General features: G+C 36.6%; 1 protein-coding gene across 2 annotated transcripts; it reads left to right on the forward strand.

The window, feature by feature from the left end:
* Positions 1-512: 512 nt before the first annotated feature.
* On the forward strand, positions 513-25,476 carry LOC149829173 (protein CHROMATIN REMODELING 35-like). Of its 2 annotated transcripts, XM_090017936.1 has the most exons (9): positions 513-592; positions 17,195-17,748; positions 17,848-18,018; positions 19,044-19,196; positions 21,609-23,374; positions 23,456-23,502; positions 24,691-24,807; positions 24,935-25,049; positions 25,214-25,476. In XM_090017936.1, the coding sequence occupies exons 1-6, from the start codon at positions 568-570 to the stop codon at positions 23,457-23,459; spliced, it is 2,673 nt and encodes an 890-aa protein (XP_089874062.1). In that variant the 5' UTR covers positions 513-567; the 3' UTR covers positions 23,460-23,502; positions 24,691-24,807; positions 24,935-25,049; positions 25,214-25,476. The 2 variants fall into 2 exon arrangements, with proteins under 2 accessions (XP_089874062.1, XP_089874061.1); XM_090017935.1 differs by having other exon boundaries at positions 24,691-25,049.
* The last annotated feature ends 1,620 nt before the right edge of the window (positions 25,477-27,096 follow it).

The following is a 27,096-nucleotide window of genomic DNA, read 5'->3' on the forward strand; positions in this document are numbered from 1 at the left end:
AGTTATTACTTAGGTTCTCGACATTAACTTGTTAAGAATGTTAGACCTAATGTTTCTCATTCTTTGGGAGTATTACCATGGGAATGATTTATAACCTAGCCGAATTGAGTCGTTGTCAGGTTGATCTAGACCCAGCTTGAACACTCCCATTTCAATCATTGACGAGCCATGTCCCTTTCCTCTTGTAAGAGAGAAATGTCCTTTTTCATTCTATACGATCCTGCCTTTTCCCTTGTTCAATCTTTGTCAGCGTCGCCATGGTCGTCATCATCTTGAACTGCAGTATATATTTTTTCCTGCTTTGCTACCCATGAAAATTTCTTTGTTGCCTCAGAGGGGAAAGACTTTTAGCTCTTCAATTTCATTGTATGTGACGAGTGGATAATGTATTTTATGCGTTAAATACATTGTCTCTGTACATTTTTTAATTGTATGTGTATTCTTGTTTGTTGTGTTTTGATGCCAAATTTTTGTTGGTGGTTAACCAATGGATGTGACATTTATCCCATGGCAGGTATTGAGTTTTGTTAAGTAGGTCTAGCTCCTTTTGCTACTCTTTAGTCTGAGATGGCTGACTCATGCAGTTATGAAGGTATCTAGTTCTCTTCAGAAGAATTCTGGTGATCTAAATGTTCCTTTTTTTTTCTAATTTGTATTTGTCCCCCCTCTCTCTCTCTCTTTTGTTCTATCAAGTGTTTTTTTTCCAATAATTATCTGGGAATAAGCCATGATAAAGTGGATATATTGTCTATTAAAAGAATTCAAAATTTAGGATAGATCTGCATGAAAATCTGAGTTTTTGGTCTTAATTGATGTTTGACTTGTCAAAGATTAAATACGCCTTTATGCCTTATGCTAGATCTCTTTCCTGTATTTTTGTTGAGACATGCTCTTTGTATCAAGTAAACGACACATAATTTGTGCAATTTGTGTGTTCCCATCGCTGTGATTTTTTTTGTTACCCGAGTATGCCTGAGCATTTGTATCTATTGATCATCTTCTCTTGTTTTTGCTAGAGCGGTGTGCTCTATGCCTGATTGCAGTTCATTATTTACACTGTCTGTATATAGTAGCCTTGGTATTAATTAAAGTTAATTTTATTGTAGGACGACTTTGTTGGGATGTTGTTTGGTTGTGGCATGCTGTTTGCAAGATTAATGGGCTTAATGATTTATTTCCTTGGTGATGTTTCATTTTGATCCATAAATATGCTCCCTGTCGTCGCTAACTTTTGGATTGACCCATGAAGTTGAGGTGTATGGATCTTTTTTCCTGCTGGGTACAATTACTCTACAATCTAAATTTGAGTTGGATGGATGTTACAACCATTTGGCTGGTATTCATGGAGAAAGTGCTCTTACTTTGAGTGGAAAATTGTATAAAAAAACAAGTTCCATCCTATGTCACATAAGTATGGGTATGGGTTCAGGTACGAAGGATACAACTGGGATTTTTGAAATGTGGGTATGAGAGTACAATTACATATACGTGTGTGAGTATGCATGTATTTGGATCGATATTAACTTTTGTCCTTTTTATAAGGATTTAGGTAAAAGAGAAAAGTGGTCTCTCTCTCTCTCTCTTTGCCACTGACTCACTAGTGGAGGGGAGGGATTATCGGTGGTTGCAAGAGGGTTGGGGATGCCTTGTGCTGTCGAGCTAGGGATGGACCCTTTGGCCTAAAAAAAGGAAGGAAATGGAGCTTTGATATTGGGTCTGACCCAACCCAACCAATACTGACACATGTACTAATGTAGGGATGCACCCTTGTTACATAGGTTCTGTCTAAAACTTTTGTTGTGGGTGATGCTTAGTGGCTTGTGCTCATCTCCTCTCAATTGACACATAATGAGTCGATGACAATAAAGCCATTGTTATTTCCATATTGAAAGTGAAGTATAGCACTTAACCTTGTTTGCTTCAATGTAAATCCGTTGGTGTTCCAAAATTTACTTTTTGGGGTCTTGGGGAGGGAGATGTAGTTCGGGTTGATATATAGTTCTCGTTGTACGTATTGGGTCTTATGACATTTCTATATAGTTCTTGTTGGACGTATTAGGTCTTATGACATTTCTCCATTCCGTGCCCTTATAAAAATATACTCTCTTTTGTCTGAAAAAGATTGATTATCATCAATTCAAAATTTTTTAGCATGAAATGTGCAAATGGATCATTTCACTTGGAGGGTCAACATTATCTTCTCAATTAGAGTTATCCATGGTGGCTATTAAACTTTTTTAGAAGACCACTGAGTTTCGTACTTTCATTTAGAAATTGAAAGTACCGAAGAAGGCACAAAAGAGGCTAGAGAGTGTTGAGTTTTTTTTAAAAACTTGAAAAAAGGTTTTTCATGTGGTGTTGAATTACCTTCTTGTACTTCATGTGTTCATATCATGGAATTATTTGTCCCAGACTGAGCCTTCAGAATGGGGCATGTGCAGTACATAGTTCTACTGAGTAGAAAATACATCGAGTGTAGGAACGTGCTGTATGCGTTGGCTTGATCAGTGACGTGCAGTGGTATCATGGCATGCAATAGGCAACAATATCGTCGTTGGTGCGATGGTGTGTGGCAACAGAGACGTGGAGCGTTGTTTGGTTAAGCAGTGCCAGCGGATCAGAGGATGTTGCTTTTGAGAATTTGGTTCAGGACCTCTCGACTTGGATGAGTTTTCCCACGCGTAGCATTTAAATGTACGGGGTGCGTGTGGGTTAGGGCTAATTCCCCCAGGGGATCACTTCAAGGTGGTTCCAACCGAGTATGGTGACTCGGGGCTAGGCGAGTGAATGCCTAAGCGTTGGTGAACAATCTGGGTAATATTGTTTGCTATGACGTAACAACTATCAACTGGTCGAAAGTTTGGGCGGTCTTGGGATTAATCTTCTCCCGTCCGTTACAGACCCGAATGGCCTTCTCGAATGATGCTAGGGTTGGAAGACACCCCAACCATCAGCGTGAAGACGACAAGTCATTTAAGTGATTTGAGGCACGTTGAGGAATGATACTTGGCGTGCTAAAGGTTACGGCGATGGCGGATGAAAACCTGAACAAGTTGAGTATGGTGAAAAAATGAAGGCCAAAGATAAGTGCAAAGGGAAGTTGGCATATTAGTAAATGTTGTGCTCTTATTTCTATCAACATTGTCGAGGACGACAATGGTTTGGGTAGGAGAGAATATTTTGGACCGAGCCTTCGGAATGGTGCATGTGCAGTGCAGAGCTCTACTGAGTGGAAAATGCATCGAGTGTAGAAATGTAAGAAATGCGTTGGCTTGATCGGTGACGTGCAACAGTAGCATGACATTCGATAGGCAACAATATTGTCGTTGGTGCGATGATGTTAAAATATATGGATGATATATATATATATATATGTATATATATATATATATTAATGCTCACTAAGGGAAATTTGGTCTTTTCATTATCTTGTAAATAGACATGTCCATTAGGGACATTTTTTGTATTTTTGTACTTTTTATTTTTGGTTAATTAAAGGGCTAAAACAAGGATCCCTTAAGAGTCGTTAGGACTCTCTCCAACGGTCACAAATGTGACCATTGGGGATCTCCCAACGACTCTTTTGGGAGCTTTCCTTGGCCCCTCTTGTGGTGTATATAAAGGGGACTTCTCCCCTATTCTTCTTTAATGCTTTTTCAAGCATTTCAATAAATGTTTCAATATTATTTCAAGTTTTCTTCTCTCTTGTGTGTTTTTGGTGTTTGCCCTTTATGGCATATTGTATCTTATCTATTAGAGACATTGTGCTTATGTGATTGTGCCCTCTTGTAGTCACTTTGTGACATTAGTTTTGGCACTTGAATTTTCTTACCTGGTATCAAAGCCCTTAGGTGTTGAAAGCACTCTTGGGACTTCTCTCTCTTATGTTTGAGTGTTATTAAGCTTCATACTCTTACTCTTCTTTAACTCTTGTGCAATTATCGACAAAGATGCAAAGTTCGACCTCTCATTCAAATTAAATGAGAGCAACTATATAATATGGGCAGCTGCTATGGAAAACAACCTTAAAGGTAAGAAACTTTGGAGACATGTACATAGAACCGTTCTGAAACTACAATTGAAGCTCACCAAGAATGAAGGGATTGAAGAAAAAACTTTGGGTGATGAAGAAAAGGCCAAAGCTATTGAAGAATACCAATCCAAAGTTAAAGATTGTGAAAGTGATGGTTCATGAATAATGTGGAGTTCAAGATTTGTGCTAATCTAGCCAAATTTAAGAAGGCAAATGAAGCATGCTTTTCCATTAAAGGTATGTGCGCTCAAAAGGACCTTGCTAGACATTTTTTTTTGCAAGAAAAAATAAGAACCAAGCAAGGGGATACAAGTATTATAGACTATTATAATACTTTATCCCGTCTATAGGATGGACTTTCTCTCCTTGAACCACAATGGAAATGAAACGCAATTGCCATGAGGCAAGAACAAATGAAGAGAGAAAGATTTTTTCAATTTATTCATGCGCTTCGTCCCGAATTTGAACTAAGAGGATCCCTTCTTGATAGGGCTTATTCTCCTCTTAGTGACCTTGCCGATTTATGCAAAGGAGAAATTCACTTGACTCTTAAAAAAACTTTGATAATGTCTATGCGGTATCTAGATCGAGAAATAACATGAGGACATATAAACCTTTTCATTTTTGAAAAAATAACAATTGTGGAATAAAAAAAATTGTTTGTCACCATTGTAATGAACATGACCATTTTAGACCCGATTGTCCTAAGCTTAAAAAGAATCCAAGCAATTAAAGTGAAGAATCAAGAAGAGCTGAAGACATAAAAGAATCCATTGCTTAACTTACGAAAACTCTCCAACAATTCATGAGAATCAACTCTTTCACACCTTCCACCTCCAGTGCCGCAGTCTCATCAACTCTCATATGTTCTTTTGGATCCTTGATTCGGGTGCCTTCTTTCATATGACTTCAAATGCATTTCTTTTATTCAAACCAAGTCTTAACTATTTTAAATCATTTGTTTCCACGACCGATGGAATATCATTAGATGTTAAAGGGATGGGAAACCTTTAAAATTTTTTAAGTCAAGGCAAATAATTTTATGTTCCAAAAATTAGGATTATTCTAAAACTTAATTTTTTTTCGTTTCTCAAATAACCAATTTTGTATGTAATGTCTATTTTTCACCAACCAATTGCTATGTGCAGGATCTCCGGTTCGGGAAACAGATTGGGCAAGGTCATAGACGAGGAGACCTATGTTACATGGATTTTTTTGTCTTTGCTATCCAAATAATTTTGTAATCATGTCCAATCTAAAGATATTGTTACTTGGAACAAAAGGCTTGGTCACTTTAGTGTTTCTAAGTTGTATCTTTTTTTTTGAACAAATTTTGTAATGAAAAAGAATTTACATGCAATGATTGTATCCTTGGAAAAATGCATTATCTTCCTTATCCATATAGCAACTTTATTTCTAAGAGACCATTTGAATTAGTGCATTCGGATGTACGGGGACCGACACCCATTATGTCTAAATGAGGATATTCATATTATGTTGTCTTTATTAATGATTTTACTTGATACACTTGGGTTTATTTTATTAAAAATAAATTCGATGTTTTTTCTATTTTTAAAGAATTTCATATCCTTATTCAAAACAATATAGCCATTTTTAGATCCGATTTCAGAGGAGAATACATGTCAAATGAATTTCAAAACTACCTTAAACAAAATGATATTATTTATCAAAGGTCTTATCCTAGAAATCCTCAACAAAATGGTTTTGCCGAAAGAAAATATAGGCATCTCATTGAAACAATAAGAACTCGTCTTGTTTCTAAAAATATTCCAAATAACTTTTGGGCTGAAGGTGCTCTTGTAAAATTGTCTATGAAAAGACAATACGCAAACAAGCACAAATAATATAGAAAAGATGTGCACGAAGGCACTCTCACAACACTTGAACAAAGTACGCAAAAGCGTAAAAATAATAAACATGCACAATGGCATGTATTTTATAGAAAGAACCAAATGCTTGAGACTCTCAAGCTTAAGAAATACAAGGGGGGAACACCCCTATTTATACAAATGCAAGAGAGTGCAAAGGGGGGGCTCCCAAAGGAGTCGTTGGGAGTCCCCAACGGTCAGGGGCCCCCAACGGTCAGGGGCCCCCAACGACTCTATCGGGGGACCCCCAATGCACATTAAAAATGTAAAAAAGAAAAAGAAAAAAGAATTACAAAAAATAAAAAAAAAGTTACAACATATTCCAAAAGGGAATATGCGCAAAACAGGAAATGACAAAAATACCCTTTCGGGTAAATATATATAAATATATATATATATATAGAGATATATGTGTATATAATATATTATATGTAAATATATCTCTATGTATATAAATATATATATTTATATTTACAATAATGATTTTTAGGAGATACATTTTAACACCCCCCCTCAAACTTACGGTGTGATAACCGCAAGTTTGTCAAGAAGGAAATGAAATATGGGCGAACATAGAGCTTTTGTGAAGAAGTCGGCAAGTTGATACTCAGATGTCACATATGGTAGATCAATGACCTTCTTCAAGTATTCTTCTCGGACATAATGGCAATCCATCTCTATATGCTTTGTTCGCTCGTGAAAGGTGTGGTTCTTGGCAATGTAGATTGCACTTTTATTGTCACAACATAGCTTTGTTGGTTCTTTGACAACTACTCCCATATCTTCCAAAAGACGTTGAATCCATACAGTTTCCATGGTGGTAGATGCCATGGCTTTATATTCGGCTTCAGTGGATGATAAGGAGACCTTTTGTTGCTTTTTACATCGCCACGAGATCAAAGATTCTCCTAAGAAAATACAAAAGCCAGTGGTGGAGTGACGGTTACTAGGGTCACCTCCCCAATCTGAGTCAGTATAAGCAAACAATTTTAATTCAGAGGAAGAAGATAGAAAAACTCCCTTGTTCATGGTTCCTTTCAAATATCTGATGATGCGAAAGACAACACTCATATGAACGGTTGTAGGAGCATGCTGAAACTAACTGGCGATGTGAATAGCATGCGACAAGTCGGGTCGAGTAATGCTAAGGTACATTAGAGAGCCTACCAACTGCCTGTAAGGAGTATGATCTGTTAGGGGAACACCATCGTCAATCTTCATTTTTGATCCCACGACTTCAGGAGTTTCGCATACTTTGTCATCAGAAATTCCTGATATGTCAATAATCTCACAAGCAAGCTTAGACTGAGATAAAAAATAACCACGTTGCGAATAGGCAACCTCAATACCAAGAAAATATGTCAGAAAACCCAAGTCTGACATGTCAAATTTTGAACTCAAGACGGACTTAATACCCTTGACTCCTTGAACATCATCACCTGTAATTAGCATGTCATCAACATAGAGTAATAAAATCACAATTCCTGCATTAGATCTTCTGGTAAATAGAGCAGTGTCAGTATAACATGAGGAAAAACCATTTTCCAACATTACACTAGTAAATCTATCATACCAGGCCTTGGGGGCCTGTTTCAAATCATAGAGGGCTTTACGAAGACGAAAAACTTTATCTTTAGGAATCTTCATGCCTGGTGGAGCATCCATATATACTTCTTCGTTAAGATCACCATTTAAGAAGGCATTTTTAACATTCATTTGAAAAATGTTTCAATTTTTAATAGATGCAATAGTAATAAGACACCTAACGGTAACCATTCGAGCTATAGGGGTAAAGGTTTCTTCGTAATCAATTCCATACTCTTGCCCATACCCTTTTGCAACTAAGCGAGCTTTATACCTTTCTAGATAACCATCGCTCTTAGTTTTAACTTTAAAGACTCATCGACAGCCTATAGTTTTCTTTCCTATAGGTAGAGTTTGGAAATCCCAAGTTTCTTCCCTTTTAAGAGCATTAAGTTCACTTTGCATGACTTCTTGCCATTCTATACATTTTTTAGCTTCTTCAAAATTTCTTGGTTCAAAATAAGAGTGAATGACACTAAGACAAGCCCTATATCGGGGTGAAAAAGAGTCAAAGGATACAAAACGAGTTGGAGGTCTTCTATTCCTTTCAAATCTTCTATGGTCAAGAATAGGAGAAAGCTCACTATATTGATCAATAGCACTTCTAAAGGTGTCTTGGTTTCTGCGAGAGTAGGTTATTGGCTCACTTGGAACTCTACTTTCTTGTTCATTGAGTGAGTTATGTTCACCAATATCTGCATCATTTTCCTCAGCATGGTTTAATGATACCTCATCATCACTAGATATATCATCATTACTAGACAATAAGTCAAATAAGGAGTAATCAAAATTTTCTTGTTGAGAAACATTTTTTTCAAAACCACTCTCATTTTCTAAAAAAGTTACATTTCTAGAGACATATAGCTTATCATCTCTAAGGTCATAACAACGAAAACCTTTTTGAGTTTCAGAATAATCAAGAAAGGCACAATGAATAGCCTTGGGAGATAGCTTGTCATTCTTATCCGTAAGTATAAAACACTTACATCCAAAGACTCTTAACCTATTATAATCAGGTTCAAGCTTATGTAATACCTTAAAGGGAGATATTTTTCCTAATATCCTAGACGGTAAGCGATTTATCAAATAAACAGAAGCAAGAGCTGCTTCAGCTTAAAAGTTTTTAGGAATATTTTGAGATATAAGAAGGGTCCTAGTGGTCTCAATAATGTGCCTATGTTTTCTTTCAGCCAACCCATTCTGTTGAGGTGTTTTAGGACAAGACCTTTGGTGAATAATTCTGTGATCCTCAAGATATACCTTAAATTGATTGGAGAGATATTCTCCTCTAGAGTCACTTCTAAAATTCTTTATGTTGCTGTTGAATTGATTCTTAATCATTGAATGAAAATTTTTAAAACATGAAAACACTTCATGTTTAAACTTAAGAAAATATATCCACGAATATCTGAAAAAATCATCCATAAGAAAAACCTCCTTTTGAAACAACAGGTGCAGGTCCCCAAACATCCGAATGAACAATTTCGAAAGTTTTAGAAGAGAACATAGTTCTTTGCTCAAAAGGTAAACTTCGCATTTTTCCGAGAATGCAGTCATTACAAGAAAAAAAGCTTTTACATAGGTTTTTTGCAAAATGTAAATATGATAACTTGGTGATAATAGGATGACCACGTCTTTTGTGCCACACATTTATATCTTTATGTCGGGCAACATTACACAAAACTTTTGGAACTTGAAGAGATTTCATATAGTATAAATCTTCTCTTCTAAAGCCTTCCCCAATCAATTTCCTGGACTGACGATCCTGTATTAAATATTTATCACAAGAGAATTTAATATCGCAGCCATGGTCCGTGAGTTGAGAAACAGAGAAGAGATTTAAGTTAAGTTTAGGTATAAATCTGATTTTTGGAATAGAAAATTCTTGAGTTTCAAAATTCCCTATTCCTTTAATTTCAAGAGAGGTTCCATCAGCAGTGGAGACATAAGATGGGGAACCATTTTTCGAATAATCGGAGAGTGAAAAAATGTTTGGGGACATATTAAAGGATGCACCGGAGTCCAAAAGCCAAGAGATTTTACCTGGAGAGGAAGAAGAGGATACGGCCGCACCGGAGGTAGATCCCTTGAGGAGAGGTTGAAGAGCTTCCACTATTTGATTTATAGAAAGGGTCCCACTCGAAGATGCCTCATCCTTCTGCGGTACACCCGTGGTAGCCATGGCTAGAAGTTTCTTCCATTTGGGACATACGGGTTTGATATGCCCCGGTTCTTTACAAAAATGACAAATAGTTTTGCTATAGTCCCTTCTTCCTCTTTGACCACCATTTTCACCTTGATTTTGAAATTTAAAGTGAGGGGGACGATAGGTTCTTACATTGTTTCCGGGTCTGGATATGGCATTGACCTCACTATTTTCTTCAATATTACAAGGGACCGCAAGAACATTTGGTCCTTGTTTACATAAATTCATACGAGTCTCTTCATCACTTAATTTGGTGAGAACATCTTCAAGAGAAGGGTGAGAAAAAGAGGAGAGAAGAGATGACCTTATTTGCTCAAATTCGGGCCTTAGCCCATTCAAAAAGTTGAAGAACCGATCTTCTTCAAGTTGCTTGTGACGGAGCTCAATTGCCTCTCCACTCCATTTTGGTTCAAGCATTGCAAGCTCATCCCAAATAGAGGAAAGATCGACAAAGTATTCCCTAACCGTCATTTCACCTTGAGTAAGGGAGATAGCCTTCTTTTGAAGGTAATACTTATGAGAGAGATCCCTTGAGGTGTACATTTTTTCAAGATAATGCCAAGCTTCCGATACCTTTTTGAATTTAATAATGTTGGCATTAATCTTGGTTTCCACAGATGAGAAAAACCATGAAAGAATCTTGAAATTCTTCATTTCCCATTCATCGTGTTTCTTAGAGTATTCTTCAAGGGCTTTGGTTCTTTCTTCTCCCTCAAGAATCTTTATTTCGCCTCCATTTACTACGGTAATCTTGGGTTCCGGTTTCGGAATTGTGCCAAGTACATATCCTCATAAGCCTTTCCCTTTTATATGAGCCACCATATTTCCGGCCCAAACATGATAGTTGGACCCATTTAATTTGAAACCAAGAGCAAAATGGGACTCTTTTTCGCCCATTAGAGAGTAAAGAGGTAGAGAAAAAAACGTACCAACACAATATTTCCAACACCAACTTTGCACAAGATTCTTCTGAAATATTTGAGAAGAAAGATCCACCACTTCAAACTTCGAAGATCAAAAGACACGTTTTTCGAGGCACTCAAAAATGGAGAATCTCACAATCTTCAATAATCAACCTTGCTTTGATACCATGTAAAATTGTCTATGAAAAGACAATACGCAAACGAGCACAAATAATATAGAAAAGATGTGCACGAAGGCACTCTCTCAACACTTGAACAAAGTACGCAAAAGCGTAAAAATAATAAACATGCACAATGACATGTATTTTATAGAAAGAACCAAATGCTTAGACTCTCAAGCTTAAGAAATACAAGTTGGGAACACCCCTATTTATACAAATGCAAGAGAGTGCAAAGGGGGGGGGCCCCAACGACTCTATTGGGGGACCCCCAATGCACATTAAAAATGTAAAAAATAAAAATAAAAAAGAATTACAAAAAATAAAAAAAAAGTTACAACATATTCCAAAAGGGAATATGCGCAAAACAGGAAATGACAAAAATACCCTTTCGGGTAAATATATATAAATATATATATATTTATATATATAGAGATATATGTACATATAATATGTTATATGTAAATATATCTCTATGTATATAAATATATATATTTATATTTACAATAATGATTTTTAGGAGATACATTTTAACAGCTCTTTCTTCAATTTATCTTATAAATTGGATGCCATCTTCATCTTTAAAAAATGTTTCTCCCTTTGAAAAATTATTCAAAATGTCTCTGGATTTTAAAAGATTAAGAATTTTTTGTTGTAAATGCTTTGTTTTTTTTAAGGACAAGATAAACTTTCACCAAAAGCTCTTGAATACTCTTTTATTGGCTTTGGTGAAAATCAAAAGGGATATCGGTGTTATGATATTAAAAATAACAAACTTTATATTTCAAGAAATATGACTTTTCTTGAAGAAACAAAATGGATTTAAATCTCAAAAAGCTAAAGAAGAGGTTGATTATTCTTTTGTTTTTGACTTATTGCCTAGAAATGAGTCTAAAGATTTTAATGATACTATTTGTGATAATGTTTGTGATGACAATTCTCGTCAAAATGATGATTATCACAATGAGAATCTCATATACATGTGTATACTCGACGAGAGAGAAATGAACATCAAAATGCTTTCGACATATATTCTCAAAACATTTCCTTCGAAAACCAAGTTGAAGAATTCCTACCTAGGCGATCTTCAAGGAATGGTAGACCTCAAAAATTTGTGTCATATGATTCTTTTTTCCCCAATTATAGAATTTGTTTAATGATGATCCATTCCTATAATGAGCCTTTCATCTTTAAAGAAGCCAAACAACATTCACTTGATGCTAGGAGACTCGCTTGGACAATTGTAGGTCTCCCTTTAGGAAAAAGGCTATTGGATGTATATGTGTTTATAAAGTTAAAACTAAGAGTGATGAGACATTAGAAAGATACAAAGCTACATTAATTGCTAAAGGGTATGCACAAGAATATGAAATTGATTATGAGAAAACCTTTGCTTCGGTTGCTAGGATGACTAGTGTAAGAACCTTAATAGCTTTAGCATCTATTAAACAATAACCTATCTATTAATTAGACGTTAAAAATGTTTTTTTAAATGGGAACCTTTGTAAAGAAGTCTACATGGATCCTCCATCACATCTTAAGATTGAGAAAGGAAAATTTCTTGAACTCAATAAAGCTCCTTATGGTCTTAAACAAGCTCCAAAAGCTTGGTATGATCGCTTTAGTAAAGTTCTTGATAATGGTATTACCTCTTGTTATACTGATACTGCTCATTCTTTTAAGAATGCAGGTGATCACATAAATATTTTATTATTATATGTTGATAACATGATCATCACTAGGAATGATAAAAAAGGGCATTGAGTTTATTAAAAATATTCTTAAAAGCAATTTTGATATGTCTGACCTTGGATTTCTAAGGTATTTTTTAGGGATTAAAGTTGCATATTTTTCTCGGAGATGTGTTCTGTCTCAAATGAAGCTTGCATAAGATATTATTGCTAAATCTGGCTTAATTAACAGAAAGAAAGTGGAGAGTTCAGAAGTAATCAACGCCAAGATGAGAACTGATGATGAAACTCCTTTGGAAGATCTCACTCCTTATCGTCAATTGATTGGATCACTAATATATTTGTCTATTACCAGGCCAGATATTGCTCATGTTGTTCACATTGCAAGTCAATTCTAAGATGCTTCTACTACTATTCACATGGCTGCCATCATGCGAATTATCAGATATTTGAAGGAATCCATAACCAAAAGACTATTTTTATCTTCTTCTTCGTCTCTTAATTTAATTGCTTATACTTATTCTGATTGGGGTGGTAACCCCAATGATCGTATTTCTACCACAGGTTATTGCATTTTTCTTGGAGAAACATTAATCTCTTGGAGATGTAAGAAACAACAAAATGTGTTTCTATCTTCCATGGAAGCTGAGTATAGGGCAATGACCATAACTATAATTGAACTTGTCTGGTTGAAAAGTCTGTTAAAAAATATGAGTCATTATCTCTATTCATTCGAATTGTGTTGCGACAATAAGAGTGCCATCTACATTGCTAGCAATCACACCTTTCCTGAACGAACAAAGTACATCGAGATGGACTGCCATTATGTTTGAGATGAAGTTTTACGGGGTACCATTCAACAGAGTATCAGCTCGTAGATTTCTTTACCAAAGCCTTGCCATCACTCTGTTTCTACTTTCTCCTAAACAAATTCTCGGTGATCTCACCCTCAATTTGAGGGAGGGTGTTAAAATATATGGATGATATATATATATATATCTTTTGTAATGCCCACTACGGGCAATTTGGTCTTTTTATCATCTTATAAATAAATATGTCCATTAGGGACATTTTTGTATTTTTGTATTTTATATTTTTCTTTTTGGTTAATTAAAGGGGTAAAAGGGGGATCCCTTAAGAGTCGTTGGGACTCTCCCCAATGGTCACAAATGTGACTGTTGGCGTTGGGGAGCTCCCAACGACTCTTTTTGGAGCTCTTCTTGGCCCCTCTTGTGGTGTATATAAAGGGGACTTCTCCCCTATTCTTCTTTAATGCTTTTTCAAGCATTTCAATAAACCAATGTTATTAAAAACGCGCCTCAAGGCGCAAAAAGTGCGCCTCACCTCAAAGCGAGGTTCTTTGTGCCTTGAGGCGCAGGCTTGAAGCGCAAATGCATAGAGGCGTCGTAACGCTCTACTTCTCGCCTGAGTTCGTCGACTCTGATCTTCCTCAACTCCTCCAACCACGGCATCCTCCTCTGGCTCTCCTCCTCCTCATCTTCTTCCTCTTCCCCCTTCCTCCCTCCTTTCTTTCTGAATCTCCTCTGGAGGTCTCTGTATTTCAATCTGCAGTCATCGGCCGAGAGGAATTGGGAGAGGAACGATGATGTCCGCGTCTCGACCTCCATGGCGATGAAATCCCATCTCTTGGTCTCGTGCTGCTTTACGGAGCACGCCAGCACCAGCTCCTCCCACGTCCCCCATCGACCCTTCCATCCGACCTCCCGCGTCCCCATTATTTCTCATCACCCTCCTTCCTTTAGCCCTCTCTTTCTCTCTCTGTTCGTATTTTTATTATGATGAAATTTTGAAAATGTCCTAGTTTAGCTTTCATAGCCAACGCGATTGGGGTGATAGAAAAGGGTAATATGGTGATTTACGCTTGAGTGATATTCTATATTGTAGTCCTCTTCCCTAAAAGTGACAAAAATATCCCTATAAAGATTAAGTAATGACTGTCTCTCTCTCCCGATGAACGAACCTCGTGCCTAATTCAGCTATGGATGGACGATTCAAAACGGAGAATGGCAAACTAGGATCGTTCCGACTTTTGGTTGCGGGTTGCCTATTTTGACATTTAAAAGTAGTAGAAAAAGAAGCCCGGTTGGTTCTCGACTTGGATCTGGAGATCCGTAACTAAATCCAAAACCATCTCTGTCACTGTCCATGTGTAAAAATGGATAAAGTTGGGTGTGGGAATTATGTAGGAACTGGATCCGAATCAAAATAGTGTCAACTGGGTGCGGCACAATCAAGGCAGCGCTAAAGGATCACATCCTCTGCTGATATATGCCCCATCATACGTGGATCCTGGCCGTTCAAGCAACTTTATCCTAACCGTTCATATTCCCCTAACCTGCTCCTATCGAGATGGGAATACCGTCAGAGCTCCTTTGGATGCCGTTGATCTCAAGATGAATGGCATCTAAATTAAAGGTGCCAACAGATTAAGTATGACTCGACCCAACTGTACCAGGTCCTATAGGGTCAGAGTTTGGTTATAAAGAAGAGGGTTTGATTAAATATCTAGGTCCGATTCATGAAGTCTGATTATTGATTATTAAATGAGTCGGGTATGATTTATTACATGTTAATCTCATATTTTTTCCGTATTTATTTGAGATTTTTTATTTTGTGTTGTTTGGTGCTTCATCAATAAAGCATTTCTTATTTATTTATAATTTTAGATAATTTTTATAGTTTTTTTTAAGTTTAATTTTTTTTTTGAGGCTTACGCTTTGTGCCTTGAGGCTTATGCCTCGCCTCAGATTTTGGTGGAGCGCCTCGCTACGCCTCAACGCTTTTCACAACACTGCAATAAACGTTTCAATATTATTTCAAGTTTTCTTCTCTCTTGTGTGTTTTTGGTGTTTGCTCTTTATGGCATATTGTATCTTGTCTACTAGAGACATTGTGCTTATGTGATTGTGCCCTCTTGTAGTCACTATGTGACATTGTTTTTGACACTTGAATTTTCTTACCGGTGTGTAGCGATACAAACGTGGAACGTTGTTTGGTTAAGTAGTGCCAGCGGATCAGAGGATGTTGCCTTTAAGGATTTGGTTAAGGACCTCTCGACTTTGATGAGTTTTCCCACGCATAGTGTTTGGACGCACGGGGTGCGTGTAGGTTAGGGCTAATTCTCTCAGGGATCACCTTAGGTGGTTCCAACCGAGTATTGTGACTCGGGGTTAAGCGAGTGAATGTTAGGCGTCGGTGAGCAATCTGAGTAGCGTTGCTTGTTATGACATAACAACTATCAACTGGCTGAAAGATTGGGTGGTCTTGGGATTAATTTTCTCCCTGTCCATTATAGACCCGCAAGGCCTTCTTGAGTGATGCTATTAGGAGGTCGCGCTGCAGCCTTAGAGGTGCGTCGTTGCTATTTGGATTGGTTGGTTGTTTGGTTGAGTGTGGGCATCACCTCTTCCTTGGAACTTGGACTACGACCCCTTTGGTTATTCATCGAAGCACGTTGATGATGCGTTAAGGAAAGATACACAGAGCCAGTGGCATGGAACAGGTATATATGCATGAGGAGATGTGCTTGATCGAGTAGGGCCAATGAAACGATTCAGTATAGGGAAAAGTGTTGGTGCACTGCTTTTGGCCGTTAGGCTGGCCAGACTGAGTAGTTTGGCGCATCGTGGGTTTGCGAAAAATTCTATGTCCATGACAATATGAGTGTGATGTGATAAAGCCATGGAGTAATTCTTATTCATTGTCTTCAAAATTTCATTGTATACCCGCCATGTCTGAAAGGAATATTGTTTCATAGCCTATGAAGTCTTGCCCAGAGTTACCAGAAGCGCCTAGGTAAAAGGGGAAGCACGCTTCGGAAGCGTGAAACGTCACGCTTCCGAAGCGTGAGGGGAAGTGCCTTCCTTTTTTTGGGAAGCGCGTTTCCGTTTTATGGGAAACACGCTTCCCCATTTTTTCTATTTTTTCGCTTCCCCCTCGCTTCCAGTTCGCTTCCTAGGTCGCTTCCGAGACGGTTCGGAATTTTCTTCTAAGTAGTCCCACGCTTCCCCGCTTCCTAAATTTTTGAAAGTGCCTCGCTTCCTGCTCCCGCTTCCCGCTCCCGCTTCCTCGACTAGTAACGCTGGTCTTGCCAACCTGTGGGATAGGTAAAAATGCCTACTTTTAAGATAAATATGACGCCTTTGGTTCAGTATCATCATTATCGATGTTAAAACTCCATATATTGAGTTTTGGACCTATAACCATATACTTGGACTTACTCGTTGAATTATCTCTTCGTCATAGAAAACACTTCCTCAGAGGTTCAGATTTTGTGTCTTGCTTCAAGGATTTGATTATGAATGCAAATGATATTGTTGCCAGTATCAGATTTGCTTGTGCTATTGAATGCTGGATGAACATGATAACTTTCATTGAAAATCATAATGCTGTTGAAATAATCTTAATTTTGAAACTTTTGTCATGAGTTGGTATTCTCAGTAAACATGTTTTCTGTTTGTGTTTTTCTTTGAGGGCCTTTTTCCCCTCTTGAAACTTGCGAGTTTGTTAGAGATTTTCGCTCCAGCTACTGTAGGTTTGCTATATTTAAATAGAAAGTTTCTTTTCTCGCCATCTTTGAAACGTTTTCTATTAGTTGATTTTTCTATATATGAATTTTGTTGTTTTTTAAATAATATTATTTTTATTAAAGATTAATGTATTCTTTCTCTGTTTGTTCTTTTCGATTAGAACTATTTTCAAGTCAGAACAAAAGGTTGCGAGCATGGTATGATAAGAATCTCTGTGACTCCCCTGACCCTATGTTGCAAAACAATCTTTTCGCTGATGTGGATGATGGAGAGTATGGTAGTGTTACAAAAGACATGAATGAACTTTTTGCTTGTTCGCTCAAGTTTAGAGATGTTCTAAGCTGCGCTCGTCATTCAGCTTCAGTTCACAACACACCTAATAAGTTGGTGACATCTGTAAAACAATTGGATACTCCTGTAGTAGTTATTGATTCTGATGAAGATGATTGTGAAGGTCCCACTGAAATTAGGAGCACTCCAGTGTCTGAGAACAAGTTCTCTACCCCTAAAATTCAACCTGTATCTTCACTGCTTGAAAAATCTGACTTGCTATTACAACATGATTTGGATGATTTTGGAAGTGACAGAGGCATGTCACACCCTGTATGCGGGGATTATCAACAAAATATCAATAATCTTCAAGATCATGGATTAGAAGTTTCACCAGGCAACCTCAATGAAAAGGTTGGGAATGAAGCACCAGAAGTCTTTGTAGTAAGTATTTTATCATTGAAATTGTCCATTCTCATTCTTCATCTCTAAAACATTCCTTGGTGAGTCTATTCGCTTGTTTCTATCTTTCTTTTTTGACAGGATGGTGTTAGTCATAAGGGAAAAGATATCCCACTGAAATCACAGCATCCTTTCAAAAGGGACATTGGTATACCAGCTGAGTTTTTGGAAAATCATCATGGAAATGATATCAAAGATGATGATAATAGAGATCTTTGGGCTGATATGGACATAGCTGTGGGATGTTCAATGGTATGATTGTTCTATATTGCATTCTTCATGTGTTAAATCTGGTTTTAACATATATCATTCTATAGATTGCAATTTTGTCACTAGTAATCACTAAACTTCATGCTGATGATTTCATTTTTCATTCATTTTGTTTTCGTTTCCTGTCTTATTGGATTTGAATACACTTGTTCATGAGCATACATCTTGACAAATTTTTGGTGAGAATTAAGAAGTAACGTAATGCCCTGCGTTAGCAGGTGACATGCAATTGCATTATTCAGTCTGTCTTGGTTAGCATAAGATTTCATAGCATCCATAGACAATTACTTGTGTTTCAAAAAGTGGCCTTTGTTTGGTTAAACTATGTGCATAATGAATTAGGGTCCATGAGAATTGGGTTCTACGATTGACTATTGGGGCATCAAGGACATGCTCAATGTTTAAAAACTCAGTGACTCGGTTGACTCGGCTCAGCTCACCCATTCACCTGGACAAAAAACTTGTTTGACCAGGTTTTCTACAAGACTTGGCCGAGTGAGCTGTGTTTTCATATGACTCGGCTATGACTTGGTTGGGTCAACTTATGACTTATCCGAGTCATATGCATATGTACATTATTTGTGTATTTATTTATATATTGTATGAGATGCAATGTAATAATGTATATACTTTGCATAATGTATATGTAAGTATACTAATGTAACTGTACATTGTATATATTTATATATGTAATTACCTATATATCTATTTGATTCAATACATTTGAAACTTAACATGACTTGGCCGAGTCACTAAGTCACGAGTCAGATTCTGCCAAGTCCCCAGGCACTGGGTTTCAAAACATTGGACATGATCTCCCAAAATTCCAGTTTAAAAGGGCGGGCATGTTATTTTACTTTTTGTGTTCATGAATGTAAAAGTTTCATAATGTTTTTCTTTTTTGTTCCTTTTGAATTTGCATGCTTTAGCTTCCAACTTCAGTTGTTTTCTTAGCATTTTCATTCCTTTAAAGGAATTCCACTCACTTTAATTTGTTCTTTTGGTAGACTTCTGCTCCTGATGATGCCTCAGTCTTGGAAAATGAAAAGAAGACTTGTGAGCATTCTGTTACTCTGGAAGATGACCTGGGCCTATATTGCAAGTCATGTGGTGTTATTCTGAAAAGTATTGATATGATTTTTGAATTTCAATGGAATAAGGTATGGAAGATCTAGAAAAATAAGTTTTGAAAAATTTTAAGCTGTTTTTTGAAATCTTCCTTTGGTTCCATTCATTTACCATAGACAACATGTATTTCCTAATGCAAATTGGAACCTATTGTGGTATATTATTGCTATATTGTTGAAAATAAAGGTCACATTGGGCACATCACGCTTCTTTTATCTTAAAGATGAAAAATTAGACATTTTCTGCAGCATGATTTGAATGTCAGTTACTGGATTTACTGACCAATTTGCACAGTTGGTCTCTTGTTGACATTCTGCATTATATCTTGTATGCTGTTTGTTTTTTTCCATCTTTCCTTCAATTTTTTATTCTGCATATGACTGAAAATAGTCAGAATCATTTTTGTATTCTTTGACAGTGCTACTTATTTATCCTGTATAAACAAAAATGCCTGCATTTTAGAGCTAGCTTTGCTGGTTGTATGCCATGCTGATCAATAACCATCAATTCAGACAAATTTTTGGTTGATTAACTATTCAATATTTCAATTCATGATAAATACAGTCATCAGTCATGGGTTGCCCTAGTGTTATATATATATATATATATAGATATATATATATATATATATATATATATACTGCAATGAGAATTTGTACTTTTTAAAAATGTACTTTTGAGTAATTATCCGAAAATCTTGGTAAAGTAAGAACTATGTAGAACAAAGGAAAAATATTAAAAAAATATGATTTAAAATTGCAAAAAATCGTGAGACATTTAGGAATGCGGATAATGGTTGTGACCTACAATGGAGACCTGTAACCATTTTACTAGAATAAGTAGGCTAATCACTAATGTAAAAATTGATAGTATGCACGGACTAGATCATTCATCATTGCTTTTTTGGAGAGCTCGTCTGACAGAAACATTCAACTGCAAAAAATGTGGGTACGGGGATACAGATACATATGTATATATATATATATTATATATATCAAAAATATATATTATATACTGAAAATATATAATATAATATAATATAGGACACACAAAATTGGTGTGTCCGTTACCCGTACCCATGTCAACACGGTCAGATGGAAAATATATGTTTGTCTAGTCTGTTGACTGTAATTAGGGTCAGTGACTCTCGTCTCGTGCGATCTACATTACTTAACAGGTGCAAACTACTCTCAAGATGAAGAGATTGGTTTTCTTGAAATTGAGATATTTTATGGGATTGATCATGGCATATTCCAGTAAAGGATAGTTGCCACTGCTTATATATGCTTCTATTTTGGCCACATTACCTCATCTTATTGATGATAGGGCAGTTGTTACATGTGAAGCTTCAGAACCTCTTTTCTTCACATTATTAGAGATTAGATTCTATACATTGCTAACTTTGCTAGACGTGAGATTGTACAATTCTAGTTTTGAGGGAGTTTATGTCATCATCCACCTTGTCAAACCTGATGATCGGGGTTATACTAAAGGCACTTTATGTGTGGTACACTTTCTTCCTTAGAGTCTAGTATTGATAATATTTGAATTTTCACTTGGAAGGGGATGTAATTGATGCGATGTGGGCCCAGTGCCTGTTGGTCAAAGTGGCTGGTTTAGTTACTTTGTGAATGGCAACATAATAATTTAATTACTGTGACATCTGGACACAGAAAGTAGCACAGTGCATAAGTTGGTTCTTGTCAGCCTTTTTGCCAAATTTACATTTTTGTCGTGAAATATCTGATGATGTTTTTCTTTATAAAATAATGGTGCATCTGTTCATTCATTTTGGAATTCAAAATGTAATAAATTGTGCTGTGAAAATGATCTACGTGTATATATATATATATGTATGTGTGTGTGTTTCACAGTATCATACTGATCTCCCTGTAGTAACAAGCTTAACCAATATTATGTGTGCTAGTTTAAGTAACAGAATTAGAGTGCACACTAGGATCCAGAAATGGAACGTGTGTGATGGCTTCCTAAACTGTTAAAAATGTGTTATTCTCCCAAAGGTTTATCTTGTACCAGTTTGTGTTCTTCAGGCATGCAAAGTGGTCTCCTCAAACAGTGTGAACACAAATTTATATACTCAAGTGTCAGGGATTTATAATCACCATCCTTGTGTATTATCTATTAAATTTCTTGATAAAAAGTTGAGTTTGCATAAAAGATCCATTCAGTAATTTTGAACTGGTTACTTTTTCCAAGATTTGTTGTTCTATTGTTTCCAGCAGTTCTTATGTTGTTTGAATTGGTGACCTCTCTTTTAGGTTTTGTTGAAATGAATAAATCTCTTGCTTAAAAAATCCTGTTAAATATCTTATTGCCGTAAATCCTCACAGTAGTTTATTTTGCATTGACACCCTAGGATTATTTTTAGAGTGCATAAAAACTATGAATTTGTAACTTTCACCTTAACATTTTGTCTATTGCAGAGTTCAAAGATTCCAAACACTTCCTTGTCTGGCTCTTGCTACCTCTTATCAACTGGGAACAGACCTGACAGAACTGAATCAGATTTATTATCCAATCCTCTGGAGTCTGAAAATGATTTCAATCAGGGTGATCTTCCAATACACCCACGACATTCTAAACAAATGAGGGCCCATCAACTGGAGGGCTTTAGTTTCCTGCAGAAGAACCTCTTCACAGATAAACCAGGTGGGTGCATTCTGGCACATGCACCTGGGTCAGGAAAGACAATGTTGGTCATTAGTTTTATCCAAAGTTTCTTGACTAAGTACCCGAACGCCAGGCCACTAATTATCCTCCCTAAAGGGATTATAGAGACATGGAGAAAAGAATTCAAGAAATGGAGAATTGAGGACATACCTTTATGCTCTATGTACAAGGCTGAGACTCGGTCCCAGCAGTTGGAGATCTTAAGAAGTTGGAAAGATCAAAAGAGCATCCTACTTTCAGGATACAAGCAATTCTCAAGTATTATCTGTGATGCAAATCCTAATAAGCTTACAGCTGCCTGTCAGGAGATACTGTTGAAAGTACCTGGCCTTCTTATTCTGGACGAAGGTCACACCCCAAGGAATGAGGATACAGATGTGCTGCACTCCCTTGCTAAAGTTCTAACACCACGCAAGGTAGTTCTTTCAGGGACTTTGTTTCAGAACCACGTCAAGGAAGTCTTCAACATTGTGAAACTTGTGAGACCAAACTTTTTCAAGTTGGACTCTTCTCGCACTGTTATTCGACATCTCTCAAGCAGAATAAAGATGTCATTTGGTGGTAAAAGGTCGTATAAAATCCACACAGACAACTCCTTCTTTGACTTGGTTGAAGAGGCATTGCAGAGCGATGAGCCAAAACTAAAAGCCATCGTTATACAAGAACTGAGGAAACTGACGAATGATATACTTCATTACTATAAGGGAGATTTTTTAGAAGAGCTTCCTGGGCTTCTAGATTTCACAGTCATTTTAAATTTAACTCCTAAGCAAAAATCATCAGTTCAAGAGATGAAAAAAGTGGAAGGTGGCAAGTTTAAGAAAAGTTGGTTAGAGAGTTCTGTATATATGCATCCATCCTTGAAGGAGATCCCACATACCATTGATGGGAGGAAATTTGATGGACTCATAAAACAGCTGGATGTGAATGATGGGATCAAATCAAAGTTTTTCCTTGACATCCTTTCTTTAACTGAGAGCACTGGAGAAAAGCTGCTTGTTTTCAGTCAGTATCTTCGTCCTTTGCTATTTTTGGAGAGGGTTCTCATTCAGAAAAAAGGATGGACTCTAGGAAGGGAAATTTTTGTGATTTCAGGTGACTCTAAACCTGGGGATAGAGCAATCACAGAGGAGCAATTCAACGAGTCACCAAATGCAAAGGTGCTTTTTGGTTCAATTAAAGCTTGCGGTGAAGGGATATCTTTGGTTGGGGCATCACGTGTATTATTTTTGGATGTCCATCTGAATCCGTCTGTTACCCGTCAAGCAGTTGGGCGTGCATTTCGACCAGGACAGAATAAGAAGGTCTATGTATATAGATTAGTCGCTGCTGATTCCCCAGAAGAGGAAGACCATATCACTTCTTTTAGGAAGGAGTTGATAGCTAAGGTGTGGTTTGAGTGGACTGAGCTTTGTGGCCCTCAGGCATTCCAGATGACTGAGATTGACATATCTGATAGTGAGGATGCATTCTTAGAAAGCCCTCTACTAAAGGATGATATAAAGGCACTATATATTCGGTGAAGTTTCTGTCTGGCCTTACATATGTTTTGCTCTTTATTTCTTTATTCATCATAATAACAGATCATGGTTTTTTGCAGATGAGCTACTGAGCTATTCGGGTTTGCAAATATGAAGAGTGCAAAAGGTTTGCAAAGCTATAAAATCTTGTAGCACTAGACTCGTGATTCGCTATGGTTTACTTTATGGCAAGTCTTTGTTTGTTTAACTTAAATTTTGCGCCCAACACTTTTATCCCAGCTGCAATTAGATCCATTAGAAGCTTTCTTGATGTAACTAGTTTTGTCCAGATGTCGCTAGAATTGGTCTAACTTGCTACTTTCTAGGTTAATCTGCCTGATTTAGCTGATTTGAGTTGATTTGCTTATGTGGTAGCGGGATCAGGTTTGAAGAGCAGCCCATGACCCGGTGGAGCGGCCGGGCCCAAACCCAACTAATTAGTGCAACTAATTAGGTAAATAATAAATAATTAACAGGTTCCCATATACCCAACTAATTATCTTTCTAGTTTTCATAAAATTAATGCAACTAATTAAGTAAATAATAATAGTTACCAAGTTACTATGCAATTAAATATTTTTTATTCTTTATATTATTAATAATTAATAAATAGCTCAGCCGGCCGGTAGCCTGCAGTCCAACCCAGACCCAGCCCACTATATTGTGGGCCAGGTTTCGGCCTGGTAGCTAACGGGCTCAGGTCTAAAACTTTGACCCAAACCCGACCCATGGTGGGGCGGGTTGGCCCGTTGCCCACCCCTAGCCACTATCACCATGACTTGAATCGGTTAATGCAGGCTGTTAAAATATGTTATACATATATATATGTCTATATATATAGATTATGACACACACACACACACATATATATATATATATATATATATATTTCTTTTGTAAATACCCATTAGAGGCAAAATAGTCTTTTTACATTTTCACGCAACTTGTATTTTTCCTTTTCTTTTTTACTTTTTCTCTTTTCTTCCTTTTTCGCTTTTCCTTATTTTCTTTCTTTTCCACCTTTGAAAGCCCCCCCCCCCCCTAGAAGGACGTTGGAAGGGCTCCGACGTCTCTTGTTGGATCCCTTCCAAGGCCTCCTCTTTTGTCTATAAATAAAGGGGTTTTCCCCATTGTAAAGTATTGCTTCTTGTGAAGCCTCATGTGAGTGGAATATATTTTTTCACCTTATTTTGTGTGTTTTACCACTTTTGTGGTTTGTTGCAATCTTGCCCATTAGTGGCTTCTTGTGTATGTGCGTGCTTTCGTGCTTGCTCTTGGAGATATCGCCTCACTCATTTGGCACTTCATTACACAGGCTTGAGGCGGTATCTTCTTTTCTTCACATTTTTCATCTTCCTTTCCAACATTTTGCAATGAAGAAGCCTTGTTAGTGAAGGGGTTATGTGACATGCAGCTGGCAGCTTGTCTGAATGTAAGACATGGTATCTGGAATCAATTTTATCTTTCACCTTGTGGCCGAAATTCTCTCTGGGCATGCAGCTTCTATGAAATGTAAGAACTACCATCTGGGATCAATTTTGGCTTTCATCTTGTGGCAGATTTTCTCTCTGGACATGCAGCTTGCAGCTTCCTTTAATGCAAGAACTGGCATCTGGGTTAAATTTTGGTTTACAAGCTGTCTCAAAGTTCAGGAGTATCTGGTTCGTATTCACTGTAAGCATTCTGAACTGATTTTCTGCCAATTGTGGTTCTTTCTTTTTCATTGCTGTGAGCATTTTGGTTCTTCTATCCTCATTAAATTATGCAGTTCTGCAATTTTATTGAACCCATTTTCCAGTGATTGTTAGTTTATTTTCTTTGTCCACCACTTTTTCCAGGAACTTTGAGGACTCATGCGGTTGCATGCTTGAGTGGCTTGTCACTCTGTTGTCTCCTGTGTACCATTGTTCAGGTGGATCAGATATACTGTTAATCTGATAAACAAGATCTGTATCAAATGTAAAGGGTTTCCTATGTCTGTATATATAAATATATACCATTGATCTCAGTTTGTAAATTTCACAAAGGGAAGCTATTTAGCGGACAATGTTTAGCTCTCAAAAATGAAGTGAACTGAATTATCGTTGAATGAGGATATTTAGCTAACAATGTTTAGTTATCTCAAAAATGAAATGAACTGGATTATCGTTGAATGAGGGAACACCTTGAAAGCTATGTCACATGGACTCTTCTAACAGGGCACTGCACTTGCACCCAGGTGGGTGCAACACTTGGACACAACTTCCTTTGTGTTAGGTGAAGTCAACCACACTGAGGTCCATTTCTATTCAAAAGTAGATTTAATTAACCCTAATCAAGTCTAGTTTTATCTATATTATATTTATATATATAAATACATAAATGCACACACGTACACTTAGTGTTAATTTAAAAATGTTAATATATATATATATATATATATATATATATATATATATATATATATATATATATATATATATATATACCCTTTCTGCACCCCAAAGTGCTGCATCGCCGCACCCACACCTGCACCTATGTGACAGCTTGAAAGTTGGCTTGCTGGTTTGTGGTGGCCAATCACTTGTGTAATTAGTATATTCTGGAGTCCAAAAGATATACTTATTCCAGTATTAGTAAGTGCATGGAGTTTTAAGCTCATCTAAAGTTTGGCGCAGCAAATGGTTAGCTTAGAGGAGTTGCAGCAACTTCAAAGCTTTAAGATCTAATTTAGGTTCTTTAAACCTGCAGACATTCATGCAAATCATAGACAATCAGTCATGATGAACATGTAGATGTTCCTGAATCCTTCTTTAAATTACTTAAGTTTTATCCCGTTTGAAGATTTCTAACTAAGGTTGTATGTATCGTTCCTGCCCAAAATAAGATATGTATCTTAAAAAATCATAAATTTTGAAAAAAACTTAAAATTCTAAAAAAAGTGATAAAAAATTTAAAAAATAGCAAAAAAATTTAAAAAATCACAACACAAAATAATGATGAAATGCACAAAATGCAACCATAAAATCACATGCGAAGCATTCGTGTCTCTATGAGTCACATAAGTCTCTATGAGTCACATAACACATCATCAATCATCAAATCTCACAAGAACAATGCAAAAATAGTAATATCTTCAATTAAGAACATGCCACGAGATTTATCAAAAAACAAAAAAGCCAAGTTCATCAATACTTAACAATTATAAATTGCAATAATAACCAAGTTTTAAAGTATACCATCAATAATCATTATCTTCTTCTTGTTCTTCTTCTACTGCTACTTTGACATTCAAATCATCTTCAATATATGTGGGGTCTTCGTCATTTACGTCTTGAGCTCCTTCCATGTTTATCCATTAAATGTCTTCTTCATTCAGGAGGTATGCTTCTTCTTGAACCCATTCATCTAATACATCGAAGTTCTCTAAATTGATGGGATAAAACTATTCTTTGTGCTTTCTTGATGACAACTTTTGTATTTTCCTAAGAAAATTTATAATTAGTTGAGTTTTATATGGATAAAAAAACATTAAATAACATATGAATATGACAAATAAATTTTATAATTTTAAAATTGTCTTTGCCTCAGTCGTAGATTGTAGCGAATATACACAAGGTCATTGAGCCTTTTATGCTCTAATATGTTTCGTCACTTTGTATGAATCTGCACAAAGACACTCCAATTTCTTTCGCATCTACTTGCAATTCATGTGTGACTTAGGAGGCAAACAAAAACTCTT

This window comes from Nuphar pumila, chromosome 9, assembly GCF_984573655.1.
Source record: "Nuphar pumila chromosome 9, dmNupPumi1.hap1.1, whole genome shotgun sequence".
Lineage (NCBI taxonomy): Eukaryota > Viridiplantae > Streptophyta > Magnoliopsida > Nymphaeales > Nymphaeaceae > Nuphar > Nuphar pumila.

Bases quoted from the DNA above. Each gene is read 5' to 3' on its own strand.
- LOC149829173 (XM_090017935.1), top strand. From the start codon at position 568: ATGGCTGACTCATGCAGTTATGAAG. The intron at 593-17,194 runs GTATCTAGTTCT...CTTTTCGATTAG, and splicing joins TGACTCATGCAGTTATGAAG to AACTATTTTCAAGTCAGAAC. The intron at 19,197-21,608 runs GTATGGAAGATC...TGTCTATTGCAG, and splicing joins TTGAATTTCAATGGAATAAG to AGTTCAAAGATTCCAAACAC.